This window comes from Lonchura striata, chromosome 24 (genome assembly GCF_050655825.1).
Source record: "Lonchura striata isolate lonStrDom1 chromosome 24, ASM5065582v1, whole genome shotgun sequence".
Lineage (NCBI taxonomy): Eukaryota > Metazoa > Chordata > Aves > Passeriformes > Estrildidae > Lonchura > Lonchura striata.
The window spans coordinates 1,790,925-1,814,873 of record NC_140726.1 but is presented as its reverse complement, the minus strand read 5'-3'; the positions used below and the strand labels follow the sequence as shown (position 1 = coordinate 1,814,873).

Genomic DNA, 23,949 nt, shown 5'->3' with positions numbered 1-23,949 from the left:
CTCATGGATGTCACACGAGCCTTCCGTGCCTCAGTTCCCCCCACGTGCCACTGTCAGATCCACTCGGCTCATTCAAATTCCAGCCCACCAATCCAGCATGTTTATTTACAGCACTGTGCATGGAATAACAATCTCTAAAATGCAGTTCTTTGTAAGGCTGGCAGGAGAAATTGTACAGGCAGCATTTGGGAGGTGTTTTGGAGTACGTGGACCATCAGTGAAGTGCTTTTCCACACACAGAGTATGAAAATTTAAAGGCTGTTTACAGAGCATTTGATTCCAGCAATCATTCCCAGGGGTACTGGGATGGAGTACTGTAAACTCAGTATTTGGGGTGATTTCACTGTGCCAGGCTGGCCTGGCTGATGCTCAGGACATAAAGCTTTATGACCACAGGTGTCCAGGGCACTGGTGCTGATCTTCCAACTACAAAGATCATCCACCCACCAATGCTCCACAGACTGGCAGCACCAACACGGATGGTCTGAGGTCCAGAGCATCTACAGCAGCACGACTGGTCACTGTGTCCTGCAGATGTCACAGAATCACGGAATTGTTATGGCTGGAAAGACCTTTAAGGTCATCAAGTCCAATGGGCAAGTCAAAGGGATTCACTTAAACCACATCATTTGGGATGCCCCACCCTTGGAAGTGTTCAGGGCCAGCCTGGACACAGCTCAGAGCAACCTGGTCTGGTGGAAGGTGTGGAACTGGGTGGGCTTTATGGTCTCTTCCAAATCAAACCATTCTGGGGTTGCCTAGAAAACTGCTGGAGAGCACGAGCCTCCACTCTGGGCAGCCCAGCTTAACTTTGAATTTTGCTAACAGCAACTCAGTTTTGGGTGCCACCTGGAGAGGTGTGACATTTACTCAAAGTACCCAGAAAATGCCCAAACCACCACGAATTAGGTACCCAGAGGCAGAACTTCACCAAGCTCTGGCTGCTGTTGGCTCCTCCAGCCTTACCCAAGGGTGCTCAAGGAGCCAGAAACGGGACAAGGAACCAACCCCAGCTCCACACACACCCTGCTGCCCCAAGGCCACCTTCCCAACCCACAGAATGTTGTCACCTCGGGCACGAAACACCCTGCCAGCAGCAGAGCCAGCGTGTGAGGAATTGTAATGCCAGAGGCACAAAGCGGCACAGGAGGAGACGGATTCTGGAGCGCCTGGAAAACCGGGGAGAAACACAACGGCAAGGAGGAGCTTTTTATGGGAAGCACAAAGCCAGGTGTTGTTCAGCAAAGCCCGCTCTGCACGCTCAGGAGGAGAGCCTTGGACAAAAGCAGGAGCTCCCACTGATGCCATTGTCGAGCTTGTAGAACCGAGATTTCTCTGGAAGAAAAGCAGCCCTACGACAATTATTTATTGCCACAAAAACATCTTCCTCCTCAGCTTTTGTTGGTGCAACACAGACCACGTGTAGCTCCAGCCAGAGAGAGAAAAGCTACCAACAGGATCAAGGAAGGCTGAGATTAATCTGGTTTAACATAGATAAAAAACCAACTTGAGCAATCAGTTTTAAAATTAATATTAAAGTTGTAAGTCACCTTTGACTATATTAAAATACAAACTGGAGCACACAATAAGCCCCAAATAAGCCCCACTGGCAGTCAGAACGGCTCCCTTATCAACCTCTAACATCCTCTGTAAAATAATAACTGGAAGCCAGACTGCTCTGAGAGAAACTCCCTCTCCTGGGGCACCACGATGTGACCCAATTCCTGCTGCCATTTCAGGAGCCCTGGCTTGGCCAGCACTCCCTGTGCCAGCGAGGAGCTCAGCTGCAGCAGGACTCATCCGAGGGGGAGAGCTGGCAGGGAAAGGCTGGGCACGGGGCTGTGCTCTGGGTGTGTCTGCTGGGGCACAAAGGGACCCAGTGCTGCAACTCGGAGGCTTTGGTGTCTTTCTCCCCCTCCCAGTAATGCTGCAGAGTTTTGGGAACTGATTTTCTCCCAGCCCTTGGCTTCTCCTTCTCAATATTTCCAAATTTTATTTGCTATTTCTTTGCAGGAGGCTGGGAGGCTCCTGCTGAGGGAGCACGGCGTGGGTGGAGCAGGGCAGCACCAAGGGAAGCTGGGCTCAGCAGCTGGGGCTGGATGGGCAGCACAGCCCAAGGCCCTGGGCAACATCCAGGGGCAGGTGCCCAGGGACACAGCCCCGGAACAGAGACAAGGAACACAGGGAGCTGTGGGCAGCAGCCTGAGCAGCACCCCAAAGCCAAAGGGGAGAACGGGGACACGCTCTGGTTCTTCTGCCCTGCACATCTGCATTCACCATCAAGTGGCTTGTGCTGGCTGTGCCTAGCACAGAAATGTCTCACCCACACCCAGTGGACACGGGGATAACCTAAAGAGGCATCTCTGGGTGTGGGAATCTAGAGCTTCCCTCTGGCTGCCCTGGCAGGTCTGGGACCCTGGCAGGGGTCAGGAACCCCCTGGACAGAGCCCCCAGAGACACTGGCTGTGATCTCTGTCCATGGAAAAGAGTTTTCAATCTTACAGGATCAATTACAAGCTCTGAGTGTTTGATATAAGTAATAATTAAATGTGGCACGGGTGCAAAAGTAAAATTTTAAGTTTCTAGATTAGGGGTTCAAAGGGGACAAGATGGAGGAAATTGGGTGTGCCTTGTCCTTTTTCTCCTTCTTCATGCCCTCCATGTCTCACTGTGGTGTTGGCATTTTTCTGTTGGTTCAGGCTGGGGACACACTGTCCAACGTAGGTGACAGATATTGGCACGTTCTTGTAAATCCAGCCCAGGGAGTTTCTGGTATTTAATGTTTGTCACATCCCACTGAGGGCAGAGCCCCACACGCTGCCCTGCAGGACAGAGCTGGGCAGGGCAGCAGAATATGTGAGAGATAAACAGAATAAACAACCTGGAAACCAGCACAGACCAATTATGGCTTCTGCTTTGGCAGCGGGGCTGACAGACAGAGACTTTCTACAACCTCGGGATCATCAATACCACGGATTCTGACATCTGGGTAGTTCAGGGGTGGAACTGTTGATCTCCACACAGGGTAGAAAGGCTGAGCCAAAGGTGCTGGAGCAGAGCCCACCAGCCTCACCTGCTTACACACAGGGGGCAGGTGGGTCCTGGGACAAAACTGAGGCTCCTTGTGCTGCCACAGAGCTGTCACCACAAGACCTGCATGAGCTACTCCCCAGCACACAGCTGCCAGCCTGAGAGGGCTCCAAATAAATAAATAAAGCCACTGCCTCATTAGCATGCAAATGTATTCAAGCCCCATTTAAATTTGAATTCTATGCATACGATCAGAGTGCAAAATGCAAATTATACAAATGCACCCATAGGAAGAAACAAGCAGGAACTCTGCACAAAGGGATTAGGGCCAGGCTACTTCCCTCAGAAGACTCCAGCACTGGGGGGGCTTTGGTTGGGGAGGATCCTTTAATGGCCACCAGTCACGCTGCACTGAGCTTTGCTGCAAACACTTGGAAGAGCATCCTGACTCCAGCTCTGGAGCAATGGCTGGCTTGAAACTGGCTCAGGGAGAGGAGGGGAGGGCAGACAGACACCAAGAGGTGCTGTAGTCTCAGCACTCACAGCCACGTGTTCCCAGCACCCATTCAGATTGGCCTGAGGGAGCAAAGCGTCCCCAGTGCTCCTCAGCAGCCCCCAAAAGGCACCATTAGCCAGGTCCAGCCACCAAGCCAGGGAAATGGGTCAGGACAGCCAGAAAGGGGCAGCAAGGGGTGTCTCAAGCAGCAGAGACCATCAGGAAAAGGGTCACCACCACTGTCCCCATCTCAGTGACAAGGGAGGTGATGCTCCCCCAGTCTACCCCACCTCTCCTTCCCATGAAGATTTGGCTGGGAAGGCTCTGCAAGGTGTGGGAGGAAAGATAGAAGCCCAGCTTGGAAGGTCCTCTGCAGACCAAGGTCAGCCCAAGAGACCTCCAAAGGAGATGATTTTAGCTGAGTAAGGCTGAGCTCTGCTCCAGCACAAGCCCCAGGGCCATTGTCCAAGCTCCCAGGCCCAGCAGCCGGTGGTGTGGGAGATCCTGCTCCCAGGGACACTCCAAGCCTGGGCAGAGCAGATGGGAGGCTGTGCATGCTCATCTCTCCCTCCTACGTGTGTGAAATTCTCAACCCACCATTATCGTATTACATTTTCATTTTAAAGTAAATATCTGTTTTCAATTAGTACTTACCGTGAGGGGCATGCATCACTGAGAACACTTATTTCTCTTCCTTTCATTATTAGATTAGGAGTCGCTCAAGTTTAACCACATTTAGCAGCAGCAGACACCCAACTGCTCTGCAGACACTAATCCTCTTCCCATCTCCACCCCCACAAAGGTCCCAATCCAGCCTCCCTGCCAAGGCTGCAAATCAAGGTGTGTGTGTGAGCCTGGTGCAGCCCTGGCCAACCTTCCTGGGCCCATCCACCAATTCTCTGCACATCCTCCCTCCAGGCTGTTACATTCCATTGCTTTTCCTTCATGTCACAAAATCTCACCCTCTGGCCATGGCATCTGTGTAGCAACAAGGGCCACGTGGACTCCCCCAGGGCTACATTAAGCGAATAAAACCTGGAGCAGAGCTGCTCCAAACCTCACAAATACAATCTGAAGCATGGGTGGGGATCAACCAGTCTGGTGCTCCACCTGCTCATTCAGTTTTGGGTTAGCACTTGGCTGCCCAATATCCTTCCCAAGTCTCCCACTCCTCATCTTTCCCTAATAAGAAAAGCCATTCCTCCCAGTAGGATCACCCAATATTCTTCCCAAATCTCCCACTCCTCATCTTCCCAAGTCTCCCACTCCTGGTCCTTCCCCAGGGAGGAAAGCCCTTCCTGCAGTGAGCTCATCCCAAGCTCTCCCGGGCACCGCCTGCTCAGCCCTCGGTGAGAGCACTCTAAGCATAATAGTACTATTATACCTTGCTCATTATGCCTCCTTTTTATTACCTGGCCTCATTAAGTTAAGAAGCCTCTGTAATTTAACTGCATCTCTTGGTCTCCGCACGGGGGCTCCAGCTGTGCCTGTCGTCAATCACTTTATTAAAAACACAGGACAAAAATTACAATTATCCCCATTACTGCCCATCAATCTCTTCAATTGCCTCTTAGGTCCTTTCTTTACCTGCTCAATGCACCAGTGCCAGACTGATATCATTGGCACCCTCAGAGTCTTTCTATACTTCCAATAATTAGGGGCTGATTTTAAGGGGCTTTCAGAGCTGAGCAAGTGAGGCAGATGCTGGCACACTATGGCCTCATGGTGCAGAGCAGAACAGGCAATAAAAGCACGCAAGCAGACCAAGAGAAATAAACTGTGTTAGACAATAAAACCTAATTTTATCAAACCCAACACAAGATGCTTTACAGACACACAGATCAGATTAACACTGGTTTAGAATTCAATATACTGTGACAAATTGGGATGTTCAGAGAGCCACCACGGTGGCTCACTGGCCAGGCCAAAGGCAAGAAGAGACCTGAAATCCATTTCCAAGTCCCAGAGAAAAAACAGCAATCAGCAGACAAATATTTTTTGCAACAGTTTCCCCTTCACCCACCACAGGGATACTCAACATCCTTTGTTCAAAAAACCCTTACTAAACTCCATGTTAAAATTTTAGATATCAAAACATGGTATTTTGCCAAGTATACTTCCAAGTCTCCAATCCCTAACTTTTGAATGTTTCCTGCTCTACAAGTTTCAAAAGTTCAACTTTTCTTCTGATTTTGAACAAGATGCTCCCACTGGGACAACAACTCCGATCTGCTCGAGTCAGCAGAAACTTGCAGGGGTTAAGAGCACTACACGGATTTCTGTCTATCCTTGGGAGAAAGCCAAACCACGGGGAGAAACCTCCCTGCTGCAGGAAAAAATCACTGTGCTGGATGAAAGGTTTGCTACAACCACCCCTGCAAAGAGATTGCCAAGGGCCGTCAACCCCTTGGCACTTGCTCGTGGTCCTTTTCCTTGAGATGTTTCACTCCTCCCCCCTCTCCTTCCCAGGGAAAAGCAGCCTTCCTTTAGCACTTCCCATCCTGATTTGCTTCCAACACAGAAAGAGTGAAAGGAGGCAAGCTGGGGACACCACAGGAAGCTGCACGGAGAGGCTGCCCAAGTGTGGCAGGCACCACCTTGTTGCAGTCAGGAGGGGAGGAGGCTGAGGGGTGGCAGTTCTTTGGAGGCACAGCATCCTTAGGAGCAGGTCAGCACGGGATCGTGGCAATCTGAGCAGCCTGGAATGCTCTGGCTGCTGCCATTCCAGCCAGGCCTCTCGATGAAAGAGAGCTTTGAGGATTTCAAAGGGCGCCGTGTTCCCCAGTTTATCACAAGTGTCTATCTTAAACCAACATTATCATTTTAAGCATGACCGGAGCAAGAGGAATCTTCAGCAGGCGCTGCTGCCTCAGGAGAGAGACACAGAGACAAAAAAGACCCCTCAGACTCACAACCCCGTGCAGACCCCGACACAGCCAGCCCAAGAGCTGAGCCGCTGCCATCAGCGCAGATCTGTCAGGAGGGACATGTACACTGCTCCAGGCCTGACAGAAAAGACATTTCTGCTCTGCCATGAAATTCCTCCTGCTGCCCTTTCCAGAGTGTTACAGCACCACTTTAGTGCCACCCCAGTGGAGGGGAACGGATGTTTTCCAAGGGGTGGCAGGTGACAGAGACAGCCACCTCCTCCCAAAATGCTCCCTACAGCCACTGCCAGGCCAAACACACCGGGCAGGGAGGGAAAGAGGAGCCCTGGGGTGACACCCACCCCAACACCCAAAGCCTGTGTGCCCCAGAAATGCCCAGAAAATCTTGCCCCTCACCAAAGCAAGAGCAGATGACAATGGCCAGGATGTGGGGCTGGACTGGGACAACTTTCAGCATGCAGAGGCTGAGCTGGGCTGTCCCAGCTGCACACACAACAGGGTTGAGGCACATAAAGGCTAAGGGACAGCGGGAACTGATGATGTTCCCCCTAGTTCCCCTAGGTGGGGAAGCTCCTGAGCAGGCCAGAGCAGCTGTGTTTTCTCCCAGGTACAGAGAGAAGACCCTGTCTTGTTCCCTAGCATTTCCCATTACTAGAAGGGCAAATAAAGGAAATCACAAGAAATCCATCATCAGTAAGTCAAGCTTCAGCTCAGACAGAAAGAGTTAATTTACAGCCACTCCAAGCTTTGATATCTTAAACCTTTTCAGTGTCTGGACAAGATGAGGAATAAGCACAGACAGTGTCAGACTCTGTGATCGGGAGGACAAAACGCTGCAAACAGCTGTGCCTAATTTTAGCATCTGTTGGTTCTGTTTCTCCGGCACTTGTGGAGGATGGGGGGTGGCCCCGTCACTCCTGGCTTATTAAAGACACTGCCAGAAGGAAAAGAGGCGAGTGTTGAATCACACTCCAGGGATTAGCTCATGGGGGGAGTAAGAGCAGCACAGCACCACTGACCAGGAGCAGCAGCCATTCCCTCTGCAGGTTATCCCACACGGATCCACAGGCAGGGGTGCAGCTGCTCATGGAGGGGAGGAACCCCTTGGGTACATTTATGGCTGTGGGGGGCACAAAGTTGGGTCAGACAGCCCCACATCTCCCTCTGTGGCAAGGACATTTCTCTCCCTCTCAGGATTTTTCATAGAGGTGCACAGAGAGAAATGAAAGAGAAAACAATTTCTATTTCTGCTCCTTGTTTTTCCTATGTGGAATGTGTTTGGAGAATTGTTTACCTGGAGTGAGTGCTTGATTGGATTCTGGTGAGGATTTTTTGAGCCTGATGGCCAATCCAACCCACCTGGGTCTGGACTCAGAGAGGGTCACGAGTTGTGTTAGAGTCAGAAAAAGTAGTATGTCGTTTTAGTATCCTCCTTTTATATAGTATATTGATGTATTTTAGCATAGTTATAATAAAGAAATAATTCAGCCTTCTGAACTGAGTCATACATCGTCATTTCTTCCCATTGGGTTCGCCTGCATTTACAATACCCCTCCCACACCGCGACCCTTCCTGCCTGCGGAGCAGCCCACGGCACTCACACACGATGCGCTCCCAGGCAGGGTCACCTCAGGCTCCTCCTGGACAGTGTCCAGCCACACACTGGGGTGCCAACTCCGGAGTGTCCGCAGCTCTCGTCCCAGCCCAGCACTCAAACAACCTCTCCGTTCCGAGGGCACGGCCTTAGGCGAGCCCCGGGGGCCAGGCGCGGTGCTCTGAGCATCCCCGCAGCGATGGAGCCCAGCGGTCACCTCGGCCCTTTGCGGAGGTGACTCGCAGGTGGGAGCGCGGCGCTCGGCTCCATGCGAGCGCGGCTGCTGCCACCGCCAGGCGGAACGGGAGCGGTGAGGGTGAAACCCGCAGCGGCTCCGCCAGGTGACCTGCTCTGCAGCCGAAACACCCGGCCATTCCTGCCCCCGTGCCGCCCCGGCGCTCTGCTCCGCAGCCGGGGTTACGGGGACACCCCCGTGTCCGCCGGGATCGCGCTGGGCGAGGAGGCAGAAATCCTCGGAAAGCTGCGGCAGCCGGACAGGCTGGGACGCGGCTCGGGTCACCGGGAGCGGCCACGGCCGGCACTGAGCGCACTCCGCGGGGAACGAGAGCTCGCAGACATCAGGGGAGCTGATAAGGCTCATCTGAGCGATAACGGGTTTGTCTCCAGTTATTTCTGTGCAGCTGGGAACAAGTGGCTGCAGTCAGCGCCTTGCCAGCTGGGGAGAGAGCAGCGGTTCTGCATGGCCGGCGGTGGAAACACAGCCAGCTCAGCCCCCACCACGCTCCCCGTGCTTTTCTCCTCGCTGGCAGAACTTGCCATGGGCTGACCGAGACAGCACCAAGCGACATCTCAGAGTGGCAGGTGAAGATGCAAAGAAAGGAGTGGTAAAGAGGAGGCTTTTCTTGCAGACAGCTTGAGGGAAAGAGTCAAGCCTCAGCCGCCTCAGCAACATCTCCATGTGCTGGCTGGGTTTTAATCCCTCTAGAGAAGCCAGAGGCCTTTTCATGCTGGGCAGAGAGAAACTCTCACCCAACACCTGAAGGCAAAGCAGCCAGAGGTGACCATCACCCTGCAGCACCTGCAGGCCCCACAACGCTGCCAGCATGGACCAGTGTCACCCTCTCCTCATCTCCTTGAGCTGGAGGTGAATCGGAGCTCACAGTTCCTCACACAGCAGTGAGGAGCCTCATCCTTGGTCTCACCAACCACAATCAAGCAACTTCCAGTTTGCACTGGGAAAGGCAGACGCAGATCCAGCCTAGCACTGGTCACCTGGGCAGCTCTGCAGGAGGAGCCTGCTCCTCCTGAGCCAGCAGCCTCACCAAATCCAGCCAATATTGGCCAAACCACGTTTTCATCTTTGGTTTGCAGCCAGCACCAAAGAAAGAGCAGGCCTGGTTGTCCAAAAGGAAGCTCCATGCATCTCTTTGCACTCCACACCAGAGAATCAGAATGGTTTGGGTTGGAAGGGATCTTGAAATGCATCTCATTCCACCCCCCTGCCATGGCCAGGCATGACATTCACTACCCCAGGTTGCTCAGGTTCCCATCCAACCTGGCCTTGGACGCTCCCAGGGATATGGCACAGCTCCTCTGTGCCAGGCCTCCCCATCCTCACAGGAAAGGATTCCTTCCCATCATCAGCTACCCCTGCACCTGTCTCCACATCCCCTTCTGATCCAGGGGCTTCAGATCCATCCAAAGCAGCTCCTTCCATCCCACTTTTTTGAGAGACTCTCAAAGTCCCTGCCGTTGTTCCTGCCGTGCTGGCCATTATGCAAGTTCGGCTGTCTTAACTCGCTGCTGAGCATACAAGTGGGGCTGACATTTATTTAATCCTCATAGTAATGTTGACTGTGTACTTACTGAAACACCTCATGCTTATGGAAGACATTTGTTTCCAAGCAGCTTATGCTAAATTGCAGTGATATAAAGGAAACACTTATCCAATATTGACATTCACTGACTGGCAGCAGACTGCTTGAATACTCATTTATGCAGAGGGTGGGAGGGGGACGGGACAACAGGCACCCGAGAGGGATTCAGGCCTTTCCTTTCTGACCTTTTAATGAGTTAGGTGATATCAAGTTAATGATAACCTGCCCAAAATGCAAGGTGGGACTCTAAACCCTGTGGCTTCTTCCACTCACTCCTGGCCCACAGCACAGAGATTGATCCCTCATCCATGGGGAAGGTTGAGGGAGCTCATCCCTTCCACCATCGGTGCACGTTTCACCCGTGATCAGCAGGGCTCCTCCTGCCTGCAGTGCGTGTCCTGCTGGGCAGAGCTCCTCAGAAAAACCACATTATGGAATTTGCTCCATTTCTATTTCCCCTCCCACAATGTTGGGGTTTCTCACCCAGAAGGCTCCTGAAATGTTCAGGAGGTGCTGCTGCATCCTCCCAGGCCTGGCCCAGCCAGGCAGGGGGCTCACCACTGCCTTTGCCTCATGTTGAGCATGACAACCCCAGAGCCCAGAAGATAAATCCAGCAGCCCTTAGGAGGTGAATTAGCCACCACAGGACCACACACATGTGAAACCTGCGCGGCAATTCCACCCAATGCAAAGTAATTGCAAACAAAAGACAGCATCTATTATCTGAGTTGAAAGTCTGACCGTGCCTGCATCAATGGTTAATGAGCAGCAGTTATGGCAAAGCCCTCAAAAACCAATTACATCCTGCTCCACCCCAAACGCAGCAGACCAAAAGCTGCTGTAGCTTTTGTTGCGAGTGGGGGCGTTGAATGAACACATTAAGACAAGATCTTATCCCCAAGTTAGCATCTGAATTTAACAATGCGAGTGTTCCACCTCCCACTTCTCCAGCATGTGACACTGGAGAGGCAGGACGCCCAGAGCCCATCGCTCACAGGCACTAAAAGCACATTTAGATTTAAGCTGTTTAATGCAAGTCGGTAAAAGGAAGAGCCATGTAACAGCCAAGTGACCTCCAGCTCCTTTGCTCCACTTTGGAGGCTGCTGCTGCCACCAGGGAAAGGCAAACACTTGAGTGTGGGCCTTGCCAGCGAGGCAATGAATAAACAGGCTCGGCTATGCTCAAAGGGCATATTGAACCAGGACATCTGTTAGGCCACCGTTTCCAAGACCAAATCCCAGCATTTTCTCTGTCCTGCCACAAGGCACAATTCAGAAATGGATACTTTCCTCTTCCCCCCTTCCAACAGTCTGGAGCACAGATGCGCCATGAGGTGCAGCACAGAGGAGGAATGGAAACCCCTGAGATCTGAGCAGCACCAGGATCCTGCTGCTCAACCTTTGCCTGAAAAGATGAGCACAGGTTTTAAACTTTATTTCTTCCCAGGCAAGAAATCCTGCACTTCTCTGGTGTGTTTGAAATGAGTACTGGGTTCCCACATCCCTGCAAGAGCCAGGCCATGTGCCAGCACTGAAGGCAGGGCAGACCACCTCGAAAACTCACAGCTACACAAAGGCCTTAAATCTCAGCAAATAAGAGACTGATTTACAACCAATTTGTTTCACTACCTATTGATTTATAAAATAAGCTTGTACATGGTCACAGTGGCTCTGTTGCTCTCTTTGGCCAGAGGTGCCTCTCAATGAAGCCAAAGGAAAAACTTGTACTGCTCCTGAACAGAAGATAAATTAGGACTTCAGCAATTGTTGGTATAAATTTGCTGGGCTTTAAATAAATAAAGAAATAGAAGCTGTTTAATCCTACTGGAAGGATTCTGGAAGTGATGTAAAGCCAATTCTCCAGCAGCATTTCCATAAAGCCCCCTGCACCCAGCGTGCTGAGGAGCTGAGAGCACTGTACAAACTTGCAAAGCCAATCATTAAATCAGAGGTTTGGAGCAGCCACACTCTCCATCACAGGCTGCTCACAGGAAGAAAACAGTTTATTCAAAGCCCTTGATCCTCAGCCAGCTCACAACCTAAGGGGCACATTGGCCTCTCCCCTCTTTATTTACAGCTACAAAAGAAAGAAGAGCACGGAGCTTTTTTATCCTAACATTTGCAGTCTGACTACAGAGTGGCTGGAGCCGGTGACACGCGGTGCTGGGAACCTGTCAGGGATTTCTAGGCACGTTCAGACTCCAGTTGGTGTCCCCTAAACCAACAGGAAAGCACAGAAATAATCGACATCAGCCTGAGATGTGCTGTGCATAAACTGCCTGGGCACCTCTGCTTAACCTTGGAAGGGGGAGATTGGTGGGGATGTGGTGTTAACTCCGAGGAGGAACATCTGCCCAGCTCCCCTCCCTCTGGCACAGGGCACCTGAGCAAAACCCCAGCTCCTCCCTCCTGTGCTTTTCTGAGAGCTGAAACCTTGCAAGAAAAGCTGATTTGAGCAAAGTCATCAGTGGCCCTCACGTGGCTCTCACTGCAGGAGGTACAGATGGGAGATGGGAAACCTAAATTGTGTTGAAACAGGTGTTGGAGGAGGCAATTCTGCACCATTCCTCTGGGACAGCACAGACTGGACAACACCAGTTTTATCTTGAGGCTTACTTCAGTTTCCTTCCCATGGAAGGAATGCATTGCCCCCACCAAACCTTCACCTTTCCACCAGCAGCACCTCACAAAGCACTTTCCAAACCATCTCTGTCTTCTACTCAACCATTTCCAGTCCCAGAACCACAGAATATCCTGAGGTGCGACCTCTTGGGCTTCAGGAGCTCTTCCTCACCATCATTTTTAAAGCTCACTGGATGCTTCCACTCCTGATGCTTCCCAAACAGCTCCCAGTGCTGACACTGCCCTGCTGGGTTTAAGAACAGCCCAACACACTCCCCTTGCAAAGCTGCCCTGCTCTCCACATGGCAGGAGGAATTAACACGGAAGAGGGAACACAACCACAGATTTCCAGGCTTTTCATTAACAGACTCGTGGCTGTCAGACACAGAAACCCCCCAAGGGCCCCAGCTCTTGCACACACACTCCCAGCACCCCAAACCTTGTATTTTCCCTCCCCATCATCCACTAACCACCCCCAAGATGTGAAAATCCTCATCTCTTGGTCCAAATCAGTGTTGGTGGGTGGAACTGGCCTGGTTTCTCTCATCAGCATGATTTCACCCTTCTCCACCTGGGGGCTGCTGCTGAGCCAGGGGGAAGTTGAGCCACTGCTGCAGATAATGGCCCCTCTGACAGAAGATTGTAAAGCATTTGCTTCCAGGGAGGAACCAAGTGAACTGTGAAGGAGAAAAACATACCCTGCAACACCCAGAGAACTTGGTATTCATCACCCTGAGGGAAAGCAAACATGCCTTTGGAAAGAGAGCCCCAGACAGGCAGAAATCTTCCCATCCAAGGTAAATTTAAGATGCTGCCAAATCCATCTAGTACAGGCCAGTGAGAGGAGGAGGTGGCTGCAGGTGTCTCTTCAGTGGTGCTCTCCCCACAGCCCCACCTCCCACACCGAGACACCTTCCCCAGTTGTCTCCAGCCTCCCCCAGTTGTCTCCAGCCTCCCCCAGTTTGGCTGGCACTGCAGCAGGGGAGGGATGGGTGAGTTATTCCCCAGGCAGAAGCAAAGGCAGGCAGATTCATGGCAGCAGCAATTCCTCCCCACCAAGGGTACCACACATCCCATCTCCACAGGACGCCACTTGTGCTGCGACTTTCTCTCCCTCCCACCAAAGTCGTGGCCCTGACAGTTTGGTGTGAGTGGTACCAGGGCAAACCAGCCCTGGAGCACTGACCTATCAACCCTCAGAAAGAGCCAGCACAGGCTTCTTCAGACTATTTGCAAGGGGGAAAGACAGAGGATGCCCCAGGGAAGGCAATTTGTTCTGCCCAGACCCCCTGAAGCAGTGAGCTGTGGGACAGATCTTCCTCCCTCCCAGGCTGAGCCATGCCTGGGGTGCCCAGGTGCAGCATGGCCCCAGAGTGGAGAAAAAAGCAGCTTCCTCCTCCTGCAAGCTCCTTTGGAAGCCCAAGTTCCAGCCTGCATGGGCTGCAGGAACAGCAGGATGCCAGGATATCACCAGGATGCCCATGAAATGCAAACCCAAGGGCACAAGTGTACAAATCCCGTGATGGAAAATGCCCTTTTGGGGAGGTTTGAGATAAGATTTTTTTTTTTAAGTAGTGTCCAGATCAGAGATCCCAAGTAGGGTTTTTAGCATAGGTGATCCGTCCAGCACTGCTGCCTTTGTCTCAGGGGAATTTAATTCTGGCAAATCCCTTCAAGCCACTTTGGCAAGAAAACACAGCCCTTCCTGACCCTTGCCCACAAAAAGGAGCTCCTGAAACTCCTGAAGGGCAGAAACAAGTGATTTTAGTGGTCCCTTGAAGTGAGTTTTGGATCAGCAGCTCCTCCTGGGCAAGGCAGGGCTGCCCCATGCGTGCCCACACAGCATCCCAATCCCACACCTTAGGGACACCTCTGTCACCACCAGCCAGTGCCACCACATCTGGACACACCACAGCTGCTGCTGGAGGGGAGGCAAACACAACACGTGCTGGAAAATCAGCTTCAGCACCTCCATCCAGGCCTTTCCTCCCCACAGCACCGTGTGGCTGAAGGAGCCCTGGGCATTAAATCCTGTTAGGGATCCTCTGCACGGGAAGAGCCACGGTGCTGCTGGAGAGTGGCAACTCCACAGAAACGCTCTTGGCTCATCCTGTGGGAGAAAACAGCCGAGAAAATGCTCTGCAAGGCGCTCTCTGTGCCTCCTAACCCGGCATGAATAAGCAGGTAGCAGATGCACGATCCTGCAGGAGACAAACCGGCTGAGCTCAGGCAGCAGAGCCGAGGAGCCGCCGTGGCTTCCCAACGCCAGCGCTATTAAAAAGTGCATTAACCCACATTAAAATTATGGCTGCAAAAGGAAGGAGCGGGGGGAGAACCCAACAAATCCCGGCTGGAGCCCGCTCACAAACTTCTCCAGCCCCGCCAGCAAAGTGCCATTTGACCTGCAGGGACTGACAGGGTCCGTGCGAGCAGCGAGGGATGCGGAAGGCCGGGAGCAGCTCCCAAATTGCTGCTCCGCCCGGCCCCGCCGCTGCCCTGCTGTACCAGCGAGAGTTCAGGTTTGTTCAGCCAGAAACCCACACCGAGGACACAGTGGGTTTCTTTTGTGCAGCAGCAAAGGCAAATGCAAACACAGCTTTCTCCCCGAAGGAATATTAGTACAAGCAGGGAGTGAGGGAAGAGAAAAGGGAAAACGGTATAAGAGCCCAACATCACATCCGAGCCCAGGAAAAGAGGGAAGGATAACCAGGAGCACAGACACCACAAACAAGGCGTCCCTGCTCGGGGAATAGGGTGAAACCCAGCGTATGGTGGGGGATGTTCAGCACTGTCTGGCTGAGCAAAAAACCAGCTGCCCGTGGAGAAGCACTACTCTCTCCAAAAGTTTTATCCTTCATTTAATCAACAGATGGACTAGCTGCGTGGGTTTGGGGTTTTTTTATCCCTTTTTTCTTTTTTTCCCAAGCATCCCCAAGCCGTACCCTCACAAAAGCTGGCGTGGGGACCACGGCGGCGTGACACAGATGGGATTTGACACCGGCGTTGGGGGGGGATGAGCAGCACAGAGGCGAAGCCGGGGTCTGGCTGCAGCTCAGCGTTTTCCACAGGTGACAGATAGTCCAGGAGCAGCCACCCAGCACCATGTCAGATACAGCTTCCCAAAACGCACCCTCTTCCCTAATCCTTTTTTTTTTTTTTTACATTTATTTTTTGCGTGGGAATCAAGCAGGTTGCAAAGTTGCGGGGTGAATTCCTGCGGATTCCCACGCTCCTGCCCGCGCTGTGGGGAGGTGGGATGGGGCGGTGACACCCCCGCGGGGTGCCCACCTCCCCCGGGCTGCCTGCATTGGGAGCAACTCTCCTTCCTCGCAGCCCCCCGGCGCAAATCGCTCCCTAGCCCGGCTCCTCGGCCGCAGGCTCCTGTCCCCGGGCTGGAGCCGCTGCCGCCAGCCCGAGCGGCTCCTCCGCGGCACCGAAACTGAGCATCCATCGCCCTCCTGCACCGGGGGAAGCACCGGGAGGCGATGGGGGCGAGAGGGAGGTGTGGGGGGCTGTTACTCAGCCAAGCCGTGTTTACACACAAACCCGATCCAATTTACCAAGCTGGAACAGAAAGCACTCATTTGCATACTAAAGATTTTTTGCTTATTTTTAAAGGAAAGAACGGTAAGCCGCCTCGGCGGGGATGCAGGAGGGAAAACTCTGCAATCCTCCCTCTCTCCCCCGCACCCTGCTCCCCTCGCAAAACCCGCACGCAGCCCCCGCACCCCACCCCGAGCAGGGGACCCCCCCTCGGCTCCTCGCGTCCGCCCCGCTCGGAAAGTGCGGGGTCCTACCGTGGCTGAGCAGGAGGCAGCCGAGCAGCAGGAGGAGGAGGTCTGCCTGGAAAGCGCTCATTCCTCAGGGTGGGCTCGGGCTCGGGGCTCCGCTGCCGCTGCCGGCGGGGGCTTCAGGCCGCCGCCCGCCGGCTCCGCTCGCGCGGCTCCATCGCCGCCCCCCCAGCTCCTCCCCCGGCAGCGCTGCCTTCACTGGCGGAGCCTCGGCGGCGCAGCCCGGCTTTTGGAGCGGGGGGGAAGGGGAGGGAGGCAAAGTGCCGGGGAAAGGGGGAGTAACTTGCGCGCAGCCGGCTCGGCGCGGGGAGGAAGGTTCGCGCATCGCCCCCTCCCCAGAGCGCTGCGCGCCGGGGGGAGCGGGCAGCGCCGGGGCTGCTCCGGCCCCGGTGTGCGGGAGGAAGGGATGCTCACCCCCGCCGCCGCCCAACGGGGCACCCAAAGCAGCAGCGCCAACACCTGCGCGGCTCTGCCCGCCCCAGCTCGGAATTTAACGCGGGGGGGTTGGTGTCCATCGGTCCCGGCAGCGCTGGACCCCTCCTCACCTCCCTGCCGGGCAGTCCGTGCCTTCCCCTCCTTTCAGGGGGGCAGCCAGAGCCTCCCCCTGAAAGACAGGGGAATACTCCCAAAATTCCGGCAAAAGAGAGGGGGACATAATGTGTGTATGTCGTGTGCCCACCCCACCCCCGAGATAAATTATATCCAACAACCTCCCACAAGTCCAGAGCGAGCTGGAGATGGGGGGACTCCTCTGGGAGACCCCCCCAGAGCTGTACCCTCATTTCCTCCAGGAGGGGAGCAGCAGCTCTTCACACCTCCGCAAAGCATACATTGGAGCTGGGAATGAAAATTAAAAATACCCTACCTCCCCACAAAATAAAGTTTTGTTTGTAATGTTGGGATCCTGTACAAGCACTTCCCACTGTCATTTTGCAGGACTGGGCAAAGGGACAAAAGGGCCTCTCTTTAATCACAATTTTTATACTTTTGTAGTTTTTTTTTTAACATCCTTTAATTTTCACCCAGCAGGAGTCTGGGGGCAGAATAGAGGTGCCCAAAAATCAAATTCAAAACAATAAAATCATTGCTTACCACTACACTTTATATGCCTACCAAGGCCAGAGCCTCCCTCATCACCAGTCTGAGGGGCATGTGGGGATGGCTGAGGCAATTATTAAACCAAAATGAGAAAGTAATTACAGCTGTGGACTTTAATTACTGCAAGGTGAGTTTGAAAAAAAAAAAAAAAAAAAAAAAGGCTGCACAGCTCTTCCTGCTGTTCTGGAGCTTCCTGCTTACCTTGGTGGGACCATGGCTAAACCATGGTCAAACCATGACTACCAGCCCTGGTGTGGCTATAAAAGGATAACTTTCTAAAATGCACTTGTGCTAACAAGCTAAACTGGTGCCAGGTGGGTAAACCTGGCTTTGGAGCAGCGTGGAACTGAGTTTTATTGATTGAAACACAAGCACTGCACGCAGGCTCTGCTCTCAGCGCAGGGGGAGTCACCCTGCAAATGAAGAGCTTTTATTATTATTTTTAGCCTGCATCCCTAAGGAAATCAAGCTTATTTGGGTTTGTCCACGTGTGCTGGTTTGCCCATCCCTGCCTGCTCATGTCCCTGGGAGAAAGAGGTGCAAAAGTGGGGCTTGGAGCTTGCATTTCTCCACTCCTGGAATGCATTTTCCACCAGGACATCACCTCCAGCCCTGGCAGGGATTCTGGCAGTGGCCACAGCTGCAGTGGTGTCCCCGTGCCTGGCAGGTTACAGGTGGTGCATTTTTTGGTGTACTTTTTTTCTGGCAGCAGCACTGATTTAAATGTATGTGGAATAAATTGCTCAGTGCCTGATTTCAGTGGGAATTAGATTTCTAAATAATTCCAAGGCTCTCCCTGTTGTGTTTCAGTTTATTCTGCAAAATGTTGTTTGCTTGCAGACGAGGGGTACTAATGTATATTAAGGCTGCTACACAAGTCAGGCTTTCCTGTGAAGCTTCAAAACACCATTAACATTTGCATGGCAATTTCTTCTTTTCCTCTCACAAAAAATATTATTCCTTGCCTGCATCCAAAACAGCAGAATTTTTAACTTCCAGGAATCATGAATATTTTTCTCTTCTTTTTTTTTTTTTTTCCCTTCTTATTTCTCCTTCCCAGTGAAAACATTTCAGCTGGAAAATTCTCATCATTGCAATACTGACCTTTGCAAAGGGCTTTAAATCCTTGAGTGGAAGTAGCAGGTAAGTACGAAGTTTTATTAACTGATTACCTCTGTGGTTTCGACTACATTGGTAGTCAAATTTGATTTAGAGGACCAGGCACATAAAAAAAAAATCAGCTTCCTGACATAATTTTGGCTTGCTGCAGCCTGAGCAGCGTCCTGCAAGATCAGCTCCCCTCCACCTGATTCAGGAGAGCAAATCGAGTGCAAACGGATTATTAGCTGCTCCTCTCGGATATCTCATTTAAATCTGCGCTGTGTTGTGGAAGGAAATGAATCATTCCAATTAAAAAGCTGAGAAAATCAGGGAGCTGTGGGGAACAGCCTTTGGGGAGGAATATTAAGCTGGTGCTGGGTGGCTCTGCCCTGGTGCTGGGACCAGGTTTGCATCTACAGCTGCAAAGGGGGTCCCTTTGCACCCCCTGCTCCCAGCCCTGTGTCCACATCTCCCTGTGGAATTTGGGGATACACACCTGCCCTGTGCAGTATCTAAAGGCAAAGGGCAATTCCAGAAGCAAATGTTCAACCTCTCTGTCTGAACACCAGTGAGGATAAAACAGGCAAATTCCTCTTTCCCCCCACCCCTCCCTTTTTTTTTTTTTTTTTCTTAAATTCCACATTGACAAATGTAATAGATACGAAACACCACAACAATGAAAGCCCAGACTTTCTCATGCCTTTGCCTCTCTTACTTCCAGGCTATTTACTGAGAAGTATTTACCAGAAAGTGCAAGAAACAAAATGTTCTGAAAATGCTGCAGCAAAATGGAGGGGGAAAAAAGAGAATAATATAAAACATGTAAGCAGCTTGATCAAAATGAAGCAATATTGACAGAAAATGGGGTTTTAAGCAGCAGGACAACAGCAACTCAGATGGATTTCATTCTTGTGGTATTACAACGCTAAGCCAAGCACCTGGAAGAGAGAGAGAAAGGAAAATAATCACGTTTCCCTGGTTTAGAAAATCTTTTCCTTGTCATTTAAAAATACAGATGACAAGTGAAAGCTGTGCAGAGTCCTGGTGGAAAAACATGGAGCTGGGACTTGGAGGTTTCCCCTGCTCCTGTTTCAGAGATTCCCCCATGGCTTTAAGGAAGCACATCCCTTGTGCCTCAGTTTCCCCTCTGCAGAGCACCACTCCCCCTTGTCACCTGTTTGCAGCACAAATGCTTCCAAGGTAGGCTGACTCCTGATTGGAAAGCAAAAAAAATGGGATAAAGGAATGGAGGAAAGCACAGCTGTCCCTCCAAATCATAGGAGAGAGGCACAGCCCTTGTCCCACGCTGCAGGACCTCGCTGCACTTTTGGGGCTGAGAGGTCGTGGAGGTGCCAAGGATATCCTTGGGGATGGCAGGGTGCAGCAAAGCCAGGCTGGGGTTTTGGGGGGATATCTGGGGCTGTGTTTTTCCTCCCAGGAGGTCACCCCATTCCTGAGATGCTCTTGGAGAGGGCAGAAAACAGGGAGAAAAAAGAAAACCTTTTCACTTGGCTGGAGGTAGACACAGTGCCACTGCTTTTCCCTGCAAGAGTGAAGGCAGCTCCTCCCAAAATTCCCCAGCTCTGCCTGCCCCTCTGCCTAGGACATGAGAGGAGTTTGAGTGTTCCAGCTCTGCTGCTGCCTCGCTTTCCAGAGCAGCCCCAGCCAAAAAGCGCCAGCCCTTTCCACATCTCCCACGGATCCTCTTTGAAAGCAGCCCGGGGAAGGCCAGGGAAGCAGATCATGGGAGAGCCTGGGCTCTTTTCTCTCCTTGTCTGCTGTTCCTCCCGGCTGTGTGGAGAGCTGCCAAAGCCCCTCAGCCTGTGGCACTCGATAGAGCTCTCCAACAGCGGGTCTGCAGCAGGATGGGCAGCCAGAGGCAGGGCCTGGAACAGCAGGGGAGGGGAGGGAGAAGCTTTGAGGGTTAAAAACAAGAAAGAAAAGAGCTCTGACAGCATTTTGGGTTCAGCTTCCTACTCCAGCCTGGCACCCCCTCTGTGTGAGGGGAGCCAGGGGGAGGAGCTGTGGGGGAGGCTGGAGCTGGGGCTCAGGAGCAGGGATGGAACCGGGACCTTCCCTGCTGAGCACCGCTGTGAGCGGATCTCCAGCCTCAGCCTGCCCTGGAGCAGCTCGGGGAGCTCACAGGGCCTTGCCACATCCCCCTGGAGCAAAGCTGTGTAGGGACAGCCTGGGGAGTGAGGGGCTGGGGAGCAGCACAGGAAGGGACCTGGGAGTTCTGTGAGGGCAGGCTGGCATGGGTGGGCTGCATGAGGCAGCTGAGGGCGTGAGGCAGCTGAGGGCGTGAGGCAGCCCAGCTCAGGCTTCGTGAGGCAGCCCAGCTCAGGCTTTGTGAGGCAGCCCAGGGCAGGCTTCGTGAGGCAGCCCAGGGCAGATTGGCATGAGGCAGCCCAGGGCATGAGGCAGCTGAGGGCGTGAGGCAGCCCAGCTCAGGCTGCGTGAGGCAGCCCAGGGCAGATTGGCATGATGCAGCCCAGGGCAGGCTTTGTGAGGCAGCCCAGGGTGTGAGGCAGCCCAGCTCAGGCTTTGTGAGGCAGCCCAGCTCAGGCTGCGTGAGGCAGCCCAGCTCAGGCTTTGTGAGGCAGCCCAGCTCAGGCTGCGTGAGGCAGCCCAGCTCAGGCTTCGTGAGGCAGCCCAGCTCAGGCTTCGTGAGGCAGCCCAGCTCAGGCTTCGTGAGGCAGCCCAGCTCAGGCTGCGTGAGGCAGCCCAGCTCAGGCTGCGTGAGGCAGCCGTGCCCCGCAGCCCAGAGGCCGCCGTGCCCTGGGACATCAGCTGGGCCGGGCAGGGATTGTCCTGCTGGGCTGGGGCCGCGCAGCCTCAGCGCCAGGGCCGGGGGCAGCCTCAGCACCACAAAATAAATCCATCTGCAGCCGGTGGAGAGTGTCCAAAGGAGGGACACGGAGATGGGAAAGGATCTGGAGGGGCCGCAGGAGGAGCGGCTGAGGGCACTGGGGTTGTTCAGCTGGAGCAGAGGGGATGAGGGCAGAGCTCAGGGGCTGCAGCTCCTCCTGAGGGACAGCTCTGATCCCTGCCCTGGGACAGGGACAGGAGCCAGGGACAGCTGGAGCTGGGCCAGGGCAGGTTTAGGGCAGGTTTAGGGAAAGGTTCTTCCCCCAGAGGTGCTGGCACTGCCCAGGCTGCCCAGGGAATGGGCACGGCCCCAAGGCTGCCAGAGCTGCAGGAGCCTTTGGACAGCGCTGCCAGGGATGGACAGGGTGGGGTTGTTGGGGGGTCTGGGCAGGGCCAGGGGCTGCCCTGAATGATCCTGTGGGTCCCTCCAGCTCAGGATGTTCTCTGATCTGTGAATTCCTGCCATGCTTCCCACAGCCACCCTGCTCCTCTCACAGCCTCAGGCCATCCCAGCCAGCGCTGGGACCCTGAGGGAACCAAGGCACAGAGGTGGCCAAACCCCATCACTGACGGGGTTCTTGATAGGCCCTTCCTAACTTCACCCAGATCAGTCCTCAGGCCATTCCCTGGAGGTTTTAGGGCTGCCTTTCATGCAGGTCTTTTAATGCAAAGTTATTGTAATGCTGTGCTTTGCATTCTGCTGCTTCACCTCTCACTGTCAGGGCCGCTGCCATGCAAGGTTAAAGCTGGACCTGCTGGGATGTTGTGCACGGATGGGCTGGGTGTGCTCTGCCTGCTGCTGGAAATTGGGATTTATGGGGCACTGCCAGGGAGTTGGTGGTACAGAGGGACGGCTCTGGAACCCGGGGGTGAAACTCCACAAGTTATTTCCTGGGATAAGAGGGAACTGCCACCCTGCAACCACTCCTTGCTGTGAAGAAACACAGGGAGCACCAGCCAGCCTTCAGAATTCCCAGCTCCCGTTTCACTGCCCAGATGTGCCCAGATGTGTTTGGGAATTGTCTCAGTATCTTACTGGTGTTGCAGGAGAATTGGGGCCACATTTTATCCTCCACCACCTGCCCTGAGGTGGTTGGTGATATTCAGATCTGGGCAGATTGTGCCAATCCACTGGAAAACTCCTGAAACTCTGGGTTAGGTGCTGTTTGTGTGTCTGAACGTGACAGACACCGGAGTGCATTAGTGCTTGCTGAGAATTCCATCTGATCCTGGCGTTCTCCAGGTCCCACGGAACTTTGCCAGCTCGCCAGGGATGTTGGAGGGAAGGCGAGAGCTCTGCAACTCCTCCCGTGGCTGCAGGAGGGGAGCTGGCAGCAGGAAAATGTGATGAGAAGGATGTGCTGAGGCTGCTGGACACTGTCCTCATGCTTTTTAATATAATTTTTGGTGATTTTTCATCCTCCAGACTTACTCTGGAACCTGGCTTGGACTTTTAGTTTTTTGCTGAGGAGACAAAAACCAGTGCATTAGAAAATGATGAACGAACTGCAAAGGGTTAAAGGGAGCATTTGTATAAAAACAATGAATCCCATTTTTGCTTGATTGGCACTTTAATTAGGCCCATGTCCTCTTGCTGCCACTGCAATCAGATTGGAGGAGAATGGGAAGCTTCCATACCATTATATTTATCTCAAGATTACAAGATTTCAATTTTTTTTTTTCAATGCAAAGGAAAAAAAAAAAAAAAAGAAAAGGAAAAAGCAAGGGAAAAAAAATCTGCTACTTTATAAATGTGGCAAGGGAACAATGTTATTTAGGGCTCGGTGAAAGTGTGGCTTCCTGATTGCAGCACAAGAATTAATCTCATTATGTTAACAAGGGATTGTTATGCTAAGGAGAAGAGGGAAGAAAAGTTCTGTCTCTCAAGTCTGCCAGGGACTGCGCAGGCTCCAGAGCCAGCCTTGAATTTAAGAGCTCCAGCAAAAAGAAGAAAGCCAAAAGTCCTTGTGGTTTTTACAAGGCAATTTCCCTCGTTTTCCTCTCTCTGGTTTTAGGGGGAGGTTGTAACTCCGGCTCGCAGTGCCCGGGAGTCTCCTGGGAGCGGCTCCAGATCAGCTGGGCTGGTAAATAATGGTTCAGGTGTGATCTGAAATCACACCACGGTACCTGAGCCCAGCCTGGAATCCCAAACACCACAGCCAGACTTGGAAATGGGCCCAGCAGGGTCTTCCACCCACAGCTCTGGGTGAAAAGCAACACAGGCAATAAAAGGCAACTCTGAGCCCATCACAGTGCGGGAAATGGGACGCTGGAGATTTCCACTTCCTCATCTTTGTGGGAAATGTGTCTTCATGGGAAAGCAGAGTCCCTTTATCCACAAAAAAAAAAAAAACAGGAAAAAAAATTGTTCTGCACTACTTCTGGTGCTTTCAGGTGTAAAAAGGGAAACCTCTGGGTAACCCTGATGCTCCTTCCCCATCTCCCAGTCCTGAACCCCAACATCTGCAGTCCAGGGAATAAACATTCCCCAGCATGTGTCCACATCCTCTCCAAGCTGGTTGTGTTACAGGGAGATGAACAAGAGCTTGGAGTCAACATCCAGCCCCACTTTTTCCTCTCTTTTTTCCCAGGAAGCTTTCAGAACCCACGATGAGCCTAAATA

General features: G+C 52.9%; 1 protein-coding gene and 1 long non-coding RNA gene across 4 annotated transcripts in view; one reads left to right on the top strand and one right to left on the bottom strand.

The window, feature by feature from the left end:
* Positions 1–16,686, bottom strand: part of KIRREL3 (kirre like nephrin family adhesion molecule 3) — a 385,133-nt gene extending 368,447 nt beyond the window's left edge. For 2 of the 3 annotated variants that reach the window (XM_077787972.2, XM_077787973.2), the window contains exon 1: positions 16,266–16,686. In XM_077787972.2, coding sequence (XP_077644098.1) covers positions 16,266–16,326 — 61 coding nt within the window. In that variant the 5' untranslated portion in view covers positions 16,327–16,686. The remainder of the gene's footprint in view (positions 1–16,265) is intronic. The other variant, XM_077787974.2, reaches the window with a different exon arrangement.
* An 856-nt stretch (positions 16,687–17,542) lies between these two features.
* LOC146765453 (uncharacterized) lies at positions 17,543–20,806 on the top strand. Its single transcript, XR_014949975.1, has 3 exons — positions 17,543–17,671; positions 18,418–18,500; positions 19,180–20,806. It is a non-coding gene; the product is annotated as an uncharacterized LOC146765453 (long non-coding RNA).
* Positions 20,807–23,949: the final 3,143 nt, after the last annotated feature.